The sequence below is a fragment of the Pyrgilauda ruficollis genome, unplaced genomic scaffold (assembly GCF_017590135.1).
Source record: "Pyrgilauda ruficollis isolate IOZ18807 unplaced genomic scaffold, ASM1759013v1 scaffold15, whole genome shotgun sequence".
Taxonomy (NCBI): Eukaryota; Metazoa; Chordata; class Aves; order Passeriformes; family Passeridae; genus Pyrgilauda; species Pyrgilauda ruficollis.
The window spans coordinates 7624361-7639460 of NW_024513654.1; the positions used below are offsets into that span (position 1 = coordinate 7624361).

Below are 15100 nucleotides of genomic sequence, written 5' to 3' on the forward strand. Positions count from 1 at the left end.
AGCAGTTACACTTGAAAATAATTGCTGTGTGCCAGCTCTGAGGAAGTTATTGTAGATTTGTTTCTGCTGCAAGGCAGAGACAGTGAAACTGATGTAATAATTTCAAAGAACGGGGAAAAAATCTGGAGGAATCACCACTGGAAACTGCAAATGGAAAAAATTACCAGCAATCAGGAGTGTCAGCCTGTATGGTGAGGAAAACTGCTTGCTGAAACAGTGAGGAAGAGTCTGCTTGTAATTTTGCTCCTGTGATGTGTTGGTTGTGGCACTGTCCCTTAGGAACCAGCTCTGGTGCAAAGGCTGTGGCACCACAGGGACTGTGTAGGGGCATTTTCCATTATATGGGACTTGAAGTGAGAACACATAAGAAGATAAACTATGAGGAAACAGGGTAAATTAATTTCCTTTGATAAGAGCTTATTGGTATCCTTTAAAATCTTTGAAGTTTTTTTTTTCCTTGGGTTTGTTTTTTTTTTTTTTTAATAAATAATTTTCTTTAAACAGGAGGTGTGATGGCTAGACCTTTGGGTTGGGACTCACGAGACCTCGATTCAGTTTCTAAGCTGGGCACAGAGATATGTTGTCCTGGAAAGATCACTCAGTGTTTTCCTCATCTGTAGTATGGAAAGAATATCTCAACAGGAATAAAATCATCCAGGGAGCAGGCTGAGCTAAGATGATCCAATGTCATCTAGGAAGAAATTCTTTTGAAACTTGAAAAACTGTGATGCCTTGCCTGTCTCCCACTGGATGCCATGAGAGTGCTGATTCATGGATCTGTGGTTTTCTGGAGTGGCTGATAAAATTCTTGATTAGTAGGTTAGTCATAAACTACCTACTAGCAGGTTACCACCCTGCTAGTAGGTAGTTTATGAATGTGGGAGCTTCTGTTTGGGTTATGTAAAGACTGCAGGGAGAAAAAAAAGTGACCAAAGAAAGGAAAATTGTACAAATGAACTTCTAAATTCAAGAAATGTCAGTGAGATTGTTGGTTTGTGTTATGGAGTCGTTGTCTTTTTGTTTTTCTGGCAACAGTGTAGTTCTGTGTATCCCTTGCAGCACAGGGATTGATTATTTAAACCACTATGTAGGAATTACAATAAGCCTGAGAACTGTGTAGGATGGAATAAGCTAAATCCAATGAAATTGCTGGAGAACTAACAGCCAGAAAGTCTCAGCTGAGCTTTAATAGCCAACAAAAACATCTCTGCTGAGCATAATGCACTGCAGTATTTCCAAGTCTTGTCACTTGGCAAGATTTGCATGGCTTTTTTGTTTTTTTCATGAGAACAACATACAGTGTTTATGGCAGCACACTGGCAGATTTCAAATACTCTGAAATTCCTGGAGACTGGACCTTCAGCTTTAGGAAACAGAAGGTCCTGAGCTGGGACTCAGAACTTGTACAACGAGAAGTGATGGTGGTGTACAAAGCTGCAAGGTGTGATTGGTTAACTGAACATAAATGAAAGTGAAAATGCAATCATCTCTATTAGAGAGGTGATGTTTTGTACATAAACAGCCATACAGATGACTTGTATTTATACCTGTCTTGAATATGATACCTAATGCTGTAGGTACTAATAATACCCAGCTGCTGAGAATTGTGGTGACTTGTGCAAAATGGAGACGTGTATTGACTCATTCTCATCTTCCTTCTTCACCTCTTCACCTGAACAAAAAATACATAAATGTGTTAACAGAAGAAACCACACTGATGAACCTGAGGAACTTGTCTCCTTATTTCTGAGCCCATGGAGCTCCTTTTCCCCATTTTATCTGGGACAGAAACACAACATGCAGTTGTATCTAGGAGCAGAGCAAATGAAATAAATAAAGTCCAGGGGTCAACACTTCCTGGGAATATAGTAGTTTAATTTTTTTGTCTGTAGAAGAAGAATAATTGTATCTACTTGCCACGTCAGAGGATTAGTAATGGTAATTAAAGTGTGGAGTGCTTTGATTATTAAAAAGAAGAATGGGGATGGAAAGAAAGCAGTGTTTCTGATGAGCTATTCATTTTCAGTCAGGCATGTTAAAGTCCAAATGGAGTAAACACCCTGTCCTGCTCTCCACTTAATTTGGCAGCAAATAAAATTTATAAAACCACAGGAGAACAATGTCAGGCTGAGAAAAAAGGTAGAGAGACCAGGTTCTGTGTCTGTATTTGCATTTGTCTGGGCATGTGAATGACTGTATTTTTAACAAGCTGGCTGAGAAGATGACCATTCATTGTGGGAAAAATTAAGTCAGGAGTCCAGGAAATTCAGGATATAGTGTTTGAAGGAGGGAATGAAAGCAAAAATTTGGTCCTATTTAGCAGTTCCCAACCAAGAAGCCAAACTTTTTTGTATGTTTCTGGCATATTTTCTTTCATGTTTTGAGGAGAAGTGGTAGTTTTTTGTCATCTGAGGTGAAATCTCAGTGATAAAATAGGATTCTATTTTCAGCAGCATCTCTCAGTCCATAATAATATACAGAGGAGAGTGTGTTCTAGAGAGGGCTTCAGGTTGCAAGTTGTCAGTTTCTGCACCTTGTGCTTGGCTGCTTTTCAGTTAAATTTCCTAGGATGAGGGTTAAACAACTTCTCTTTCAGTCTTCCCTCTCTCCTCCTTCCAGGGGAACAGAACTTAAAGCTACTAACCATTGGTATGGGTACAGGGGAGAAAGAGTGAAAGAAGAGAATGTGCAGCTCAGGAGGTGAGAGCAGAAATTCAGAAAGAATATGAAGCAGTTAAAGGAGACAGCGTAAGGGTTCTGCGGATGATTTAATGGACATGGAAAGGAACTGGGAAAGCAGACAAATGGAAAGGAACTGGAAGTAATTCTGGGAATGGTATTGCCAAGAGGATGTTACAAGGAGGTAGGGCAAACCCGATGGGTGCTGAGGATGTTGGACGCAAATCAATCAGAACAAAAAGATTCATTAATTCAGCTGCTGAAGGAACAGTTTGTCTCTGGGTATGTGCAACTGCGTAGAAGGAAATGCCTGGAAGTCTGCACTTACAGTCAGCCTAATTGCCTCTGCTGGGAGGGGTGTTGTGGGAGCAGAGGGAAGATGCCTGGGACTTCAGTTTTCCCTGTTCTAAGTGTGTGTAAAAATGGGTAAAAGTGTTTCTTTCACAGCCTCTTCCTCCTTTTTTTAGGTGCAGTACAGCCATAAAACAGCAGCAGTGGAGTGGAGATGAGATGCAGAGTAAAACAGACAGAAAACAGTCTCAGGACAAAATCACCTCTGGTTGCAGTTGACCTTTAAGGCTGCTGGTTAGGATCCTTTTGTATGAAAAAGAAAGTTATCAATAATATCAGCTGAATTGAGATGGTCAGAACATTATGTCATGTCATTGTTTGAAAGACAGCATACCAAGATCTCGATTAGTAATGGAATAATATCTAGAGGAAAATACTCACTCTTCCTTTAAACTGTTTGGGAACACAGACACACCTATTCTGCTTGGGCCACTCCCTTTCATGCTGTTCAACCCAGGAAATAGTAGGAGTGGAGCCACAGAGTGAGCCACCTCTGGAGGCTCTCACTTGTTCCTGCAGCTTGCCATCCTTTCTCTGTGAGGCTGTAGCTTTTGGGGTGCAGGAACAACACTGCCTGAGAGCACAAATGGAACTGGAAATACATCAGAGCTCTGCAAACGGCAAAGGTTTGTCCTGGACTGTTGCTCTGCTGTGTAAATCTCTAATGATAAGTGACAGGTTAAACCATCCACAGGACATTGGTTCTTGGATTTACAGAGGGAAATCAGGCTGAGGAACTTCTGTTGGACTGAAATGGGGATCTTTCTGATAAGAAAAGCATTTTCTTTATTTTGGTTTGTTTTTCTTTACTGATTTAAGAGTTAAACACTGCCCCAGCCTGGTGTGCTTTATGAACAGTGGACTTTGTTACTTGGCTGAACAGTGTGTGCATGTACCCATGTGCTGCTCCTCTGGAATGGATATCTGAGCATGGGGAGCAGAGCACAACTCAGTGGAATTAAACAGGCTTTTTTATCCAGCTCTGATTCCCTGTGTATTTTTGTAAGAGATAATTCACTGCTGTCTTTTGAAGTTTACCACTTTCTAGCTAAAGATGATGACAGCATGCTGGTGCTGTGGGGTGAGTCCTGCAAAAAGAGGTTTTAGAGTTCTGTAGTGGCAGGTGGCATAAGAGTTCAGAGTATTGCTAATTGATGCTTTGAAAGGAAAGCTGATAACGTGTCAGTGTTAGGGTGCTTTTGAGGGCAGATTTCTTTGGTGTTTAACCTCAGGAAGCCTTGTGCAATCTGTGTGTTACTGACTGAGCACACCTACGAGTTCTTGTCTGTCCTGCAGCCACCTGTCTGTCCCTGCTGCTGTCCCTGCACAGCACACAGGAGGGGTGGCTGCTCAGTGCCTCTTGCAGGTGTGTGCTGCCTTTCCCTGGCTCAGGGGTGACTGTGCAGCAACATGAAACAGGTTGAGACTCAAGGCACTTCTTTCCTACCCAACTAAAGCACATTCAGCAGTTTTGGTGGTGAGTGATGCAGAGTGAATACTCTTTGCGTCCAAGAGGAGTGGAAATCTTAGTTTGCTTAGTAAACATTCCTCTTTTTTTTATGCCACAGTCTTAGATAAAGGTGGGGGAAGAGGCATAAGTATAAAAAGATATATTTTGCTTTCTTGGTAACTCAAGTGTGGGTAGCTGCTTTCTCTGCTATGCTTGGACAGATAAATAAACCCTTGGGGTGCCCGTTTGAATTCAGGGGTTAAAAGAAATAAAGTCTTGTTTTCTTCTTTGCATTGTCTCATCCAGTATTTGTCTCTTAAAAACAGACATCATCTACCTCTGTGGGTCAGGAGATTAAAAAATGTACAGGTAGACATATTGAAGAATTGTGTACACCTCTCTATGAAAAGTGTCGCTATACCTGAAAAAAACCCAACAAAACAACAGAAAAATACAGCTCAAGTTTTCTACTAACCGTAACAACAAAAAATTATGTTATCTTCCATTAGTAGTTAGTCTTTGTAGGCCAAACACCTAACCTAATGTTGATTTAGATACATCAGTTTTATTTCTGTCTTTCAATGTGGGCTGAATTAGGTGTGCAAAATTCCTTTTCCCATCCTTATTTCTTTCCTAATTTGTCTTTAAAATACTAATTTTTATTTATTTTAAAAAGTATAAATTAATCTCCACAGTCTAAAATGCAATAGCATTTGGTTAAAATCAGCAGTTTCTGTATGTTCACAGGTGTGGCACTTGGGGACGTGGTTAGTGCTGGGTTAACAGCTGGACTCCATGATCCTGGAGATCCTTTCCACCCTAAATGATTCCGTGTTTCTCTGATTCTGTGATATTGCTGTGATGTGGGAAACACCACATCATTATGTGAATTTAATCAAATGAATATGTGATCCCCTGGTCCTGTGGGGATTCATTATAGTGAGGTTAGGCTGAATGTCTGGTTCTTTCTCCCTGACCAGATGCTCTGAGAACTGGGAAAACCTTGCTTGAACCTCTGCCTGCCTTGGTTGGTGCTGGTGATCTCCTGGGTGGGGATGGGAATCTCTCCTCTCTGCTGGGTCCTAGTAGATGAACTTGTGATGCCACACTGAGAAAGCACAGAGGAGACAATTGATCCTCCTCCCTCCTGCTCTGAAATCTCTTCTCTCTGCTGGGTCCTAGGAGATGAACTCGTGATTGCCACACTGAGAAAGCACAGAGGAGACAATTGATCCTCCTCCCTCCTGCTCTGTAGGTGTTTGCACTTTCTCTTCCCTAGCGTTAGCAGGGGAGTCAAGCTGTCTTGAAATCTAATATATAGAGAGATAGTTGCTTGTCATTTCATTGAAGTTGGTAATGAAAACAGGTTGTTTAGTTTGACTTCTATTTTTAATCAGTTTCCCTAGCTGGCTTTTCTCATTCTAGAAAAATGATCCCCTGATTCTCTTTGTCAGCTGTCCATATCGAGGTGGAAGGCTTGACCTCATTCTGATGATAGCCCAGTAAGCAGCAGGAGAACTGAATTTTCTTTGCTTGTTCAGAATCAATTAATTGACTCCAGGAACAGTACTGTGAGGATCTGGATTTCAAAGAAAGCATAAATGTTGGGGGGAAAACTCAATAACAATCAGAAAACCACGACAAAATGGTGCATTATCTTCTAATTCATTCACAGTTAAAGAGAAAATAACTGGGAGCTGCCACTAGTTTTAGTCTGAAAATATGCACAACATATGTTTATAACATAAGGTTTTCTACTGATAAACGCTGTTGTGATCAGCACCTGTTTTAACTGATTCATCTGAAAATTTTGCTTAGTGCTGCTTAAAGAAGTTCATCAATCAGTTTTTATTCACACAACCTGACAGGTTGGCTGGCTTGCCTACTTTCTTTAATTATTTTTGTTATTGCTTAGCTCTTCTTAATTGCAAAACTATTTCTCAATCAAACCAAGGCAAAACTCTGACTAAAAAAATTGAAAAAGCCTAGAGAGTGTTAATACCAGAAGGTATTTTGAAGCTGAACTGCATGGAAAAAAGATTTTTTTTCTTTTGGTCATTGATTTGTGTCAGTGGTAAATCTGTGTATTAAACAAATACCACAGTGGTAACGTCAACATAAATAAAAGGAAACTTAAGTTTTGCTCTAGGCTGAGGGAGTGTTTACACTTAAAAAACCCAAACCAACCACCCTCCTAGTATGTACTATTAATAGTTGTTTACATTCTGCAGAAACTGAAGAATCAGGCATCTCATTCAGTTACATTCAGGCATGAAGTAACTGTCTAGATGCAATATTTAATGTCTTTTTAATACCAGGAAGTATAGAGATTCTTGGCTAAGAATGCAGCAGAAATCTTCCCTCAAAGATGGCCAGGGCCATCTTGACTTTATAATATGTTCTAGTTACAATTAATTGAAAATTAATTGAAATCCTTCACTTGTGTTTAAAGTTCAGGTGCTGTAAAAATGATTTTTCTTAGTAGCCCATGACACATAAGACCTTAAAAAAATTAATTTATGGCATTTGATCTTGCAGTGGAAGGATAAGATCAAGAAATTATTGCTGAAGAAATACTGCAGTAAATCATTGCTGCAAATACACCATGGTAAACATCAGTCAAGAAGTCAAAATAGTGGCCTTCAGTTCTTTGTGGGTGCTCCATTTGGCTCATTCACCATTCCAGTAATTTATGATATCACTGGAGTGATTTTTCCCACTATTGTAAGACCTTATTTCCTACTTCCTCTTGCAGAACTGTAGCTTGCTAGATTGTGAGTGCCCTCCACTACCACTGCAAGATCAAGACTCTTGATTTAATGCTATCTTTGAATAACTCTCAAAGGATTTGATAGGCACAGCTTCACAGCACTGTACCTGTCAGGGAAATATCCCAAGATATGGCTTGTCCTGCGTTGAGTGGCACTGGTAAAGATCAAACCCAGCTGTACCTGTCGTCAGATCAAGAGCATGTTTCTCCTTTTCAAGGTAGTGTCAGCTCTGGAGGTTTGCTGTGTTTCTCTGACTGCTGCTTTTCCTGATGGTGCAACTGCAGCTCTTGTTTGAGGAGAGTCCACTAAACCAGCAGTAAAATACAAGTGTTTGTGTAGCTATGAAATACCCAAGGGGATTGAAACCTCTCTTTATCAAATACTAGTTGGCATATGCTGTATGTTATTTCCTGCCATTAATAAATGGAAACAAACTCCAAGTGTTTTTTCTGTCCCATCAATGTATTTTCAGATGTGTCCTTGCCTCAGTTCTGCCTGTACAGAATGTGATCCCTGTGAGAGAAGTGGGCTGCTCTCAGAGTGATAATTTTGCTTAACTGACAGTTTCTTCATTTCTAACAGGGCTCTTGATCGCTTGTGTGTGTGTGCAGCTGATTTAACCAGAAGATAGTGCTGACCACAAGAGGAAGGGTTCAACAGTGCAGTAGGATTTATTTAATTAGAAAACAAAGGTTAGCCAACACAGCATATTTAAAGCTGCTTTTATGAGGAATGTTGGCAGGGGATGAACTGATCTGATGTCATTTCTGGCATCCTGTAGCAGTGCCATACTTTCCACTATATAGAAAAGTAACCTCCTATTCTTAGTTGCGATGGACATTGACAAACAGTTTTTACTGGCTTCTGGTAGGGGCTTAAAGTAGTCTTTGTAGGACAAAGAAGGACTCTTTTAGAGCTTCACTGATGCTACAAGAGGGCAGTGTGACTGCAGGAGTTCTCCTTTTAGAGTTATGCCGTGCTCCAAGAATGGCTTTGTGTTGGAGAATTTGGGAATTGGATGCAGCAAGAGAAATATTTAATTCTTCTGATGATGTGTGTTGGTGCTACATCTACAGCAGATGATCCAGTGTTAGGAGACAGTGGGTAAAGTTAAAATAACATGTTCAGGAAGCCCTGCAGTGATCTAGAGAAGAATTTCTTCTGGTGTAATTCTTTACTCAAATTCAGCATTTTAGTAAAATTGCCATGTATGTTTCTGTAATTGTGTGACATGTCAGATGAGACTATAATGATAGCCAGATTATTTCAATACATGAAAAAAGGAGTGGTGCTTTCTTTGATGTCATGCTTGTAACACGTCACTCTTTACAAAGGTACAGGAAATAAACTGAGGAATGAAAGATCTCTGAGGTTTCAACTTTGATCTCCTTGCTTCCCAACATATTTCTGTCTCAGTTACTATGAAGTCTACATTGTGAAGAGGATGTTACAAGGAGTTTCTTCTCTCAGCTAGAAGTGTCAAAGTTCAGGAAAGGAAAAGTAAAGAAAAGAGTATGATTAAAGGAATTACATTAGTCTTGAAAGTCTTTGCTCTCTGTTTAAATAAAAGACACCTAAGCATTGCTGAGGAGTAGGAAAAAATCTTCCTGCTGAAGACCTGAAGAACTGCCAGCTTCTGCCAGGATCCTTTTGGCTAATTGTTCCCTGGAGTGGCTTAGGCACCTCTTTGACTTCAAGCATAGAGCTCAGCCCCACAGAAGTTGTGGGATTATTTATAAACTTTGGGATAGAAAAGTGCTTGGATTGTGTTGATGAGTCAATCATACAGAGTCTTGGGGGTGGAGCAGTTTTTGTATTTATATTTCATACAGCTTTCACTGTATCTTGCCTATGAAAGGGCATCAGTTGTCAGCAATTACACTTGGCTTTTTTTTTTGTATATGCAAGTAAAAAGAATTTGGTTTGCTGTAAGAATCCATAGTGCACTGTTCTTGACATTGTAGATCAATAGATTAGCCTTGTGCTGCCAGGAAATAAAATGCTGAGCCATCTCATCTTCTAATAATGCAACAGACAGGTCCATTAATGCACACACTGTTATTTTATGTCTGAAAATAGATGTGAACGGAGATATTTTTTCCATGACTATTCTGAAATAAACATTGGAATGGAAAAAGTAAGGTAAATATCCTTTGGTTGTATCAGGCCTTTTGTCATAACCTAACTCTTCTACTCACAGTGACCACAGTAACAGTGATTCTGCCTGTTTGGGGAGGAATAACTAAAAATGGAATTTTCAGATGGGAGAAGATGTACAGAATTAACTCTTTGCCTTTCTTTGTTTTCTGTGGAAAATAAGCACTTTTAGTGTTAAATAAGGAATACAATCTGTTGGAAAATCATTGAGAAATACAAATGAAGTTGGGAGGTAGTGGTGATCAAGGAGAAGCACTCAGCTATGCTTTATATGTCCTCTTTTTTAATGCTGACCAGTCACTCCCTAGTGTTATTATCTGTGGTACTTCTATAGTTTCCATTATCACAGGATCTAAAAACTTCAGTCTTTAATGTACCTATTGTTACAAATCCCTTGTGAGGGGAAAGTGATAGGGGGAAATACAATGAAAGAGATTAAGGGAATGGCTCAGGGATGAAGAGCAAGTCTGTGGGAGTGCAGAGACAGCATATTTCCCAAATCCTGTGTTAAGGCTTCCAGAGGTAGTAGACTAGCTGACATTATTAGGGGTTTTTTTTCCCCTAATGTGATTTAAATAGTTCATTTAGTGATTGATTTTTCTGTGTACTGTTTTTCTTCATACTATTTCAGCCCAGCTAATAATTTCACGTGAAGGTAGATGGCTGGTGTTGCTCTCCTTTGTCCAAGAAAAAGATCATAAGATGTAATCTCAAGCATATTGTTTGGATATTTTTGTTTGTTTAATCTTTCTGCTCACTGCTTTGCTGAAGGATAAACTTGGTGGTTGTTGGGGACTGGGGAAGTGAGTCAGATTCAGTTTCTGAGCACAGAGCAAAGGGAAAAGCATTCCCAAGAGCTTGTTGTGCTGCCTGTCCAGCGTTACAATGCACTGCAAAGCTGGGCTTTGTTACCAAAGGCTCGTGTGCCATGGAAGTTATCATACATAGTTGATAACAGGAAGCAGAGCACAATGCTTTAATTCAGCTGAAAGATTTTGCAAATGTCATCAGCTGGGAAAGGAAATTGTCACAGTGTGGTCTTAGTTAAGTCTGAGATAGAAATGCAGTTGTGTTTTCTCTTGCGTTTTTTCTCTGTTACAAATTGTAACAGGAGAATAAAGGGCAAAGTGATGTTTCATGTATGCTTTGGAATGAATACCAAGAAACCAGTGCATAAAATAACATTTGCTTTCTTATTTCCAAGTTGGTTTAACAGAAGGGCTTGTGCATGCAGATCTTGCTGTTGATGTATAAAACAGGTCTGATTTTCAGTGTGCCACCTGGAGAGATCCCCAGGTGGTTTTTCAAAGAGAAGAAGTTAGACTGTACAAATGTAGCTACACCCTATTCAGACTTGAACTTGATACTGTCCTTTCACACAGACATTGACAGACTTCATGGGCTGGACAGACTTTGTAGCAGTTCGTGAATTTGCATGTGTGTGCTGCAGAAAGAGGCGTTTGATGGAGTTTGGCTAATGATTACTTACAGGTCAGTTATAAAAGCAGTGGAAAAAAATGTCATGTGGCAGCTTGATAAGAAGCCTGTATGGGACACTAATGCTTAATTGTGTTGCTCAGCTGAGTTATAACACAGATCCTTTTACCTTTGATACCACTTTAACCTGAGTTAGCCCTTTCCAGTTACTCACTTTTTTTTTTTTTCCAAAATTTTTTTTAATTTTTTTTTTTTGCCAGTACAGAGAAGCCTTGTGGCTTTGTGGTCTTTCTGTTCCTCCTGCCACAGGCAGAGTACAGCTTACCTTAGAGAACCTTGTGTGGGTTTAAACCAGAAACTAACTTGGTAGAGATTTGTGGACTGTATAATTCCCACCTCTGCAGGTTCTTCATAGCCTTTATCACAATAAAATATATTCATAGCTGTTTTTGACTATATCTTATGCTTTGCTAGACAGTAAACTGTTGAAGTAATATTAAATATTAGTAACTAGGAAGTAATATTAGATATTAGTAACTAGGCTTTTCAATCTGTAGTGAATAAAATGTGCATCTTGATGTACTGGCATAGATCTCTCTTTGAAGTGTCTGCTTAGCAGTACCAGTGCTTTATGTGGCCATCAGCAGTACTTATATGAGCTCTGCTAAATGTTTTTTCATGAGTGGATACAGTCTCAGTGAGGAAGCAGGACAGAAAACAAGTGTAGTGTACCTGGAGCATATTTGCTTGTGAGGAACACTTGTTCTTCACTGCTCATCACCACCTGAGTCCAGAGAGTTCGTTCAGCCAAGCCATTCTACAGTGTTTAGATAGACAGATGTCATTGCCATTGGTGTCATTGGTAGTGGATTCACTGCTCATCACCACCTGAGTCCAGAGAGTTCAGCCAACCCATTCTACAGTGTTTAGATAGACAGATGTCATTGACATTGGTGTCATTGGTAGTGGATTCACTGCTCATCACCATCTGAGTCCAGAGAGTTCAGCCAACCCATTCTGCAGTGTTTAGATAGACAGATGTCATTGACATTGGTGTGACTGGTAGTGGATTCACTGCTCATCACCACCTGAGTCCAGAGAGTTCATTCAGCCAAGCCATTCTGCAGTGTTTAGCCAGGCAGGTGTCATTGCCATTGGTGTGACTGGTAGTGGATTTCCTCAGAGCAGCAGAGCAGACAGGTGTGTGTGGCCACTGCAGTGTCTGGCAGCAGGACTGCTGAGTCAGCTCTTGTGTGTTTTCTTCTCAGCCAGGAAAGCAACAAGATTAGATGGGCCTCATGCTGCAGTGAGTGAGCTGAGAAAATACCCTGTTCCTGTTGCTCCTGGCTGTGGTGCTTCAGCTCTTCTAAGATGTAGTGTGCTGGAAGTTTCCAGAAAACACGGCGGTGTTTGTGCCTGGGCTCTGCCGGGGTTCTGAGTTCCCAAAAGATGGATAGCACTGAGAAGTGGGGCATGGCAGTGCGTGATGAGCTAGTGGTGTTCTCTTAGCAGTGGACATGCCTGCTTGCAGGAGTATCATGGAATCGCAGCATTCCATGGGCTGAGCTGGGTTGGGGGAACCATCAATGGCCCTCTAGTCAAACCCTTCTGCAGTGAGCAGGAACATCTTCCACTGGATCAGGGTGCTCAGAGCCCAGTCCGACCTGGCCTTGAATGATTCCAGGGATAGGGCATCCACCACCTCTCTGGGCAGGCTGTGTTTCACCACCCTCATTGCATGCACTTGGCCCCACTGCCCATATGAAACCACTAATCAGTGCAAAATAACACATTTTAGTAGTGGTGGTAATTCTGTGTCTGGGTTTAAGCTAGGGGAACATTTAAATGTCTCTTTGCCCTGAGCATAATCCCCACAAAATTTCCTCTTGTGCAGCAAGAGAATGGATTTTGTTTCCATTTGAAAATAATTTCTGTAAACTATTGGAATAAAATAGCTGAGATACTTTTTAAGGACTAAAACATGATTACTTCAAAAGCCACAAAATAGCTTTGCACTGCCGGTTTTTAAAGCTCAGCAAATTTTATGTAGTACCTGAATTATTAATGGAGATAAGTTGGAAGAGGAAGATCTCTCATCAGCCTTAAACAAGCAGTAGTTGGTTGACTTTGCAGAGAGAGGCAGCTCTTGCTGAAGCCATGAGTGAGCAGCTCCTGGGTGAGGAGCCCTATGGGCTGAAGGGCTTCTGTCAGTGTGCCCAGAAGATGACTGCCTGCTTTGGACACTTAGGTAACGAAATTAAAACGTGCATGTGGATTTTCTGGTCTTCATTATGTGGATGAAGTTTACAGTAAATAGCTGAGTGTTTGTACATCAGCCTGCAGTCTTGAGTAAGTAAATAATGGGTGCCAAAATTGGAAAAAGGTGAATGTGTGGAGTGATTTTTACCACAAGTAAAGTTTTGCTTCTTTTTCCTGAGTGTGTATTTGAATATTGGAATTTTTTTTCCTTTTTTTGCTCTCATCTGTTGGTTTAGTTATTTTATTGCTTGGATAATTATATTTCATAGTAAAAGTAGATAGAGTGCTTGCTCATTTTTCATTTAGATGAAGGCCCTTTTTTCCTCTCAATATCTTTGAGAATTCTTATATGGAGAAGGTAATCCTGATAATCCTGTTGCCTTGGACAGATGCATGAAACATTGTTTGGGGCTATCTACCTGTGCAATAGCTACCATTACCTTCTGAAGTGGTATGGTGAGGGAAAAGGAAAATTTGATTTTGTTTTACCTTGTTTCCTGTATTTTTGTTTTGATTATTTTTTGCAGCTAGGTTTTGCTGAACTGGTGTGACTGACGTCAGTTTCTTGGGTTTCTGATTGGGTTGTTTTTTGCTTTCAAACTAAAACCACACTGAAATGCATTTGCAAGAAGTTTAACTCTGATGGCAGAAGAAATTAAGACAGCATTAGTGCACTACACATTTCTGCTGAAGGGCAAGTCTAATCCCCAGTGCTTCTCTGAAACATGGAGAGATATTTCCTCTTCTATGTATTTTGCCTTTGGTGTCTGATTTTTACTATTATTCACTGCTTGCTCTTCTGTTTCTTAATTTATTTGTGGATTACAGTCAATTTTTTTGTTACTTTTGTTCTTGAAGTATTAGAGATGCTTCTATTCCTGGTTGAATATGAAACATGCATGTATTTTTATCATCCAGGCAGCCAGTTGGCGTGGTGAATTCAGAGGGGATTGAATAAGAAATGGTCTTGAGACAGCTGGAAATATTTATAAATAAAATATTTATAAAGTTGGAAATGAGATAAAATATTTAAAGTAGCTGTTCTGCATAATTCCTGTCTCCTATCCAGCCAGCCCCCTGTGAAAACTGTCAGTCTGGAAAGTGCCCATGCCTCACACTGTGCTCTGTGAAGGCTGGAGATCCCAGCACTGACTGCTTGGATTAGACACAGCTTTGAATTGGCAGTGATTTAAACAGGTTTTGCTACTTGTCAGATCCTGAGAACACTTCCTCAACACTAGTTCTGAGCTGAGCACCCTGGATTCCTGAGACTTTCTTTCAGAAAACATGAAGACAGGGTTGTGCCCCTGTGATTCCTGCTTTTTTCTTTTCTTTTCTCAAGAACATCAGAAATCAACCTATACCACTTAATTGAATGCTTAAGTGGCAGCATTGCCATTGTCTTTTTGATTCAGGCTGAGGCTAAATCCCAGTGTTTAGTGACTGGGTTGTATGAGGCTGTCCCAGGCCTTGTCCTTTGCCTTGGACACAAGGATGTGCTACAAACAGTCCTTCATCTGACCTGGAAGCCACTGTGATGCCTCCTGGCCTTGTTTTGCTTATTTCTACTGCTTGTCCCTTTGTATTATATATTGGCAGGATTGAGGCTTTTGGAGACAAATACTGTACTTTAAAAAAAAAAAAAATTCCAAAAATCATATTGCTTTGTGAGCAGCTGGCAAGGTGCAGTTCTCAGACAGTGACAGCAACAGCCAGGGCTGGAAAGGGGCAGCATTAGAGAAGTCTGCCTCAGGGGAAGGAGGATCTTCTTTTTAATTAAGCAGGATGTTTCTGCAGTGACATGTTAGGGTCACTAAATCCTGATCCATTGTCCTCCACCAGTTTTGCTGGTGGAAGGACACTGGATTGTGCTGCACTGTTGGATAGATCATCAGACTCTTCTACAGTGGTCACAGGCTGAGTGCTTCTGTAGTGGATATACAGGTCATACTGGTTTAGTTCTTACTGCAAGAGCTGGTGTAATGAAAGTCTTGGT

The 15100-nt window shown here is 40.4% G+C and overlaps 1 protein-coding gene across 14 annotated transcripts in view; it reads left to right on the plus strand.

Moving 5' to 3' along the window:
* The first annotated feature begins 3514 nt into the window (after positions 1–3514).
* Positions 3515–15100, plus strand: part of ABLIM1 (actin binding LIM protein 1) — a 139867-nt gene continuing 128281 nt past the window's right edge. For all 14 annotated transcript variants that reach the window (XM_041460935.1, XM_041460940.1, XM_041460936.1 and 11 more), the window contains exon 1: positions 3515–3656. In XM_041460935.1, coding sequence (XP_041316869.1) covers positions 3617–3656 — 40 coding nt within the window. In that variant the 5' untranslated portion in view covers positions 3515–3616. The remainder of the gene's footprint in view (positions 3657–15100) is intronic.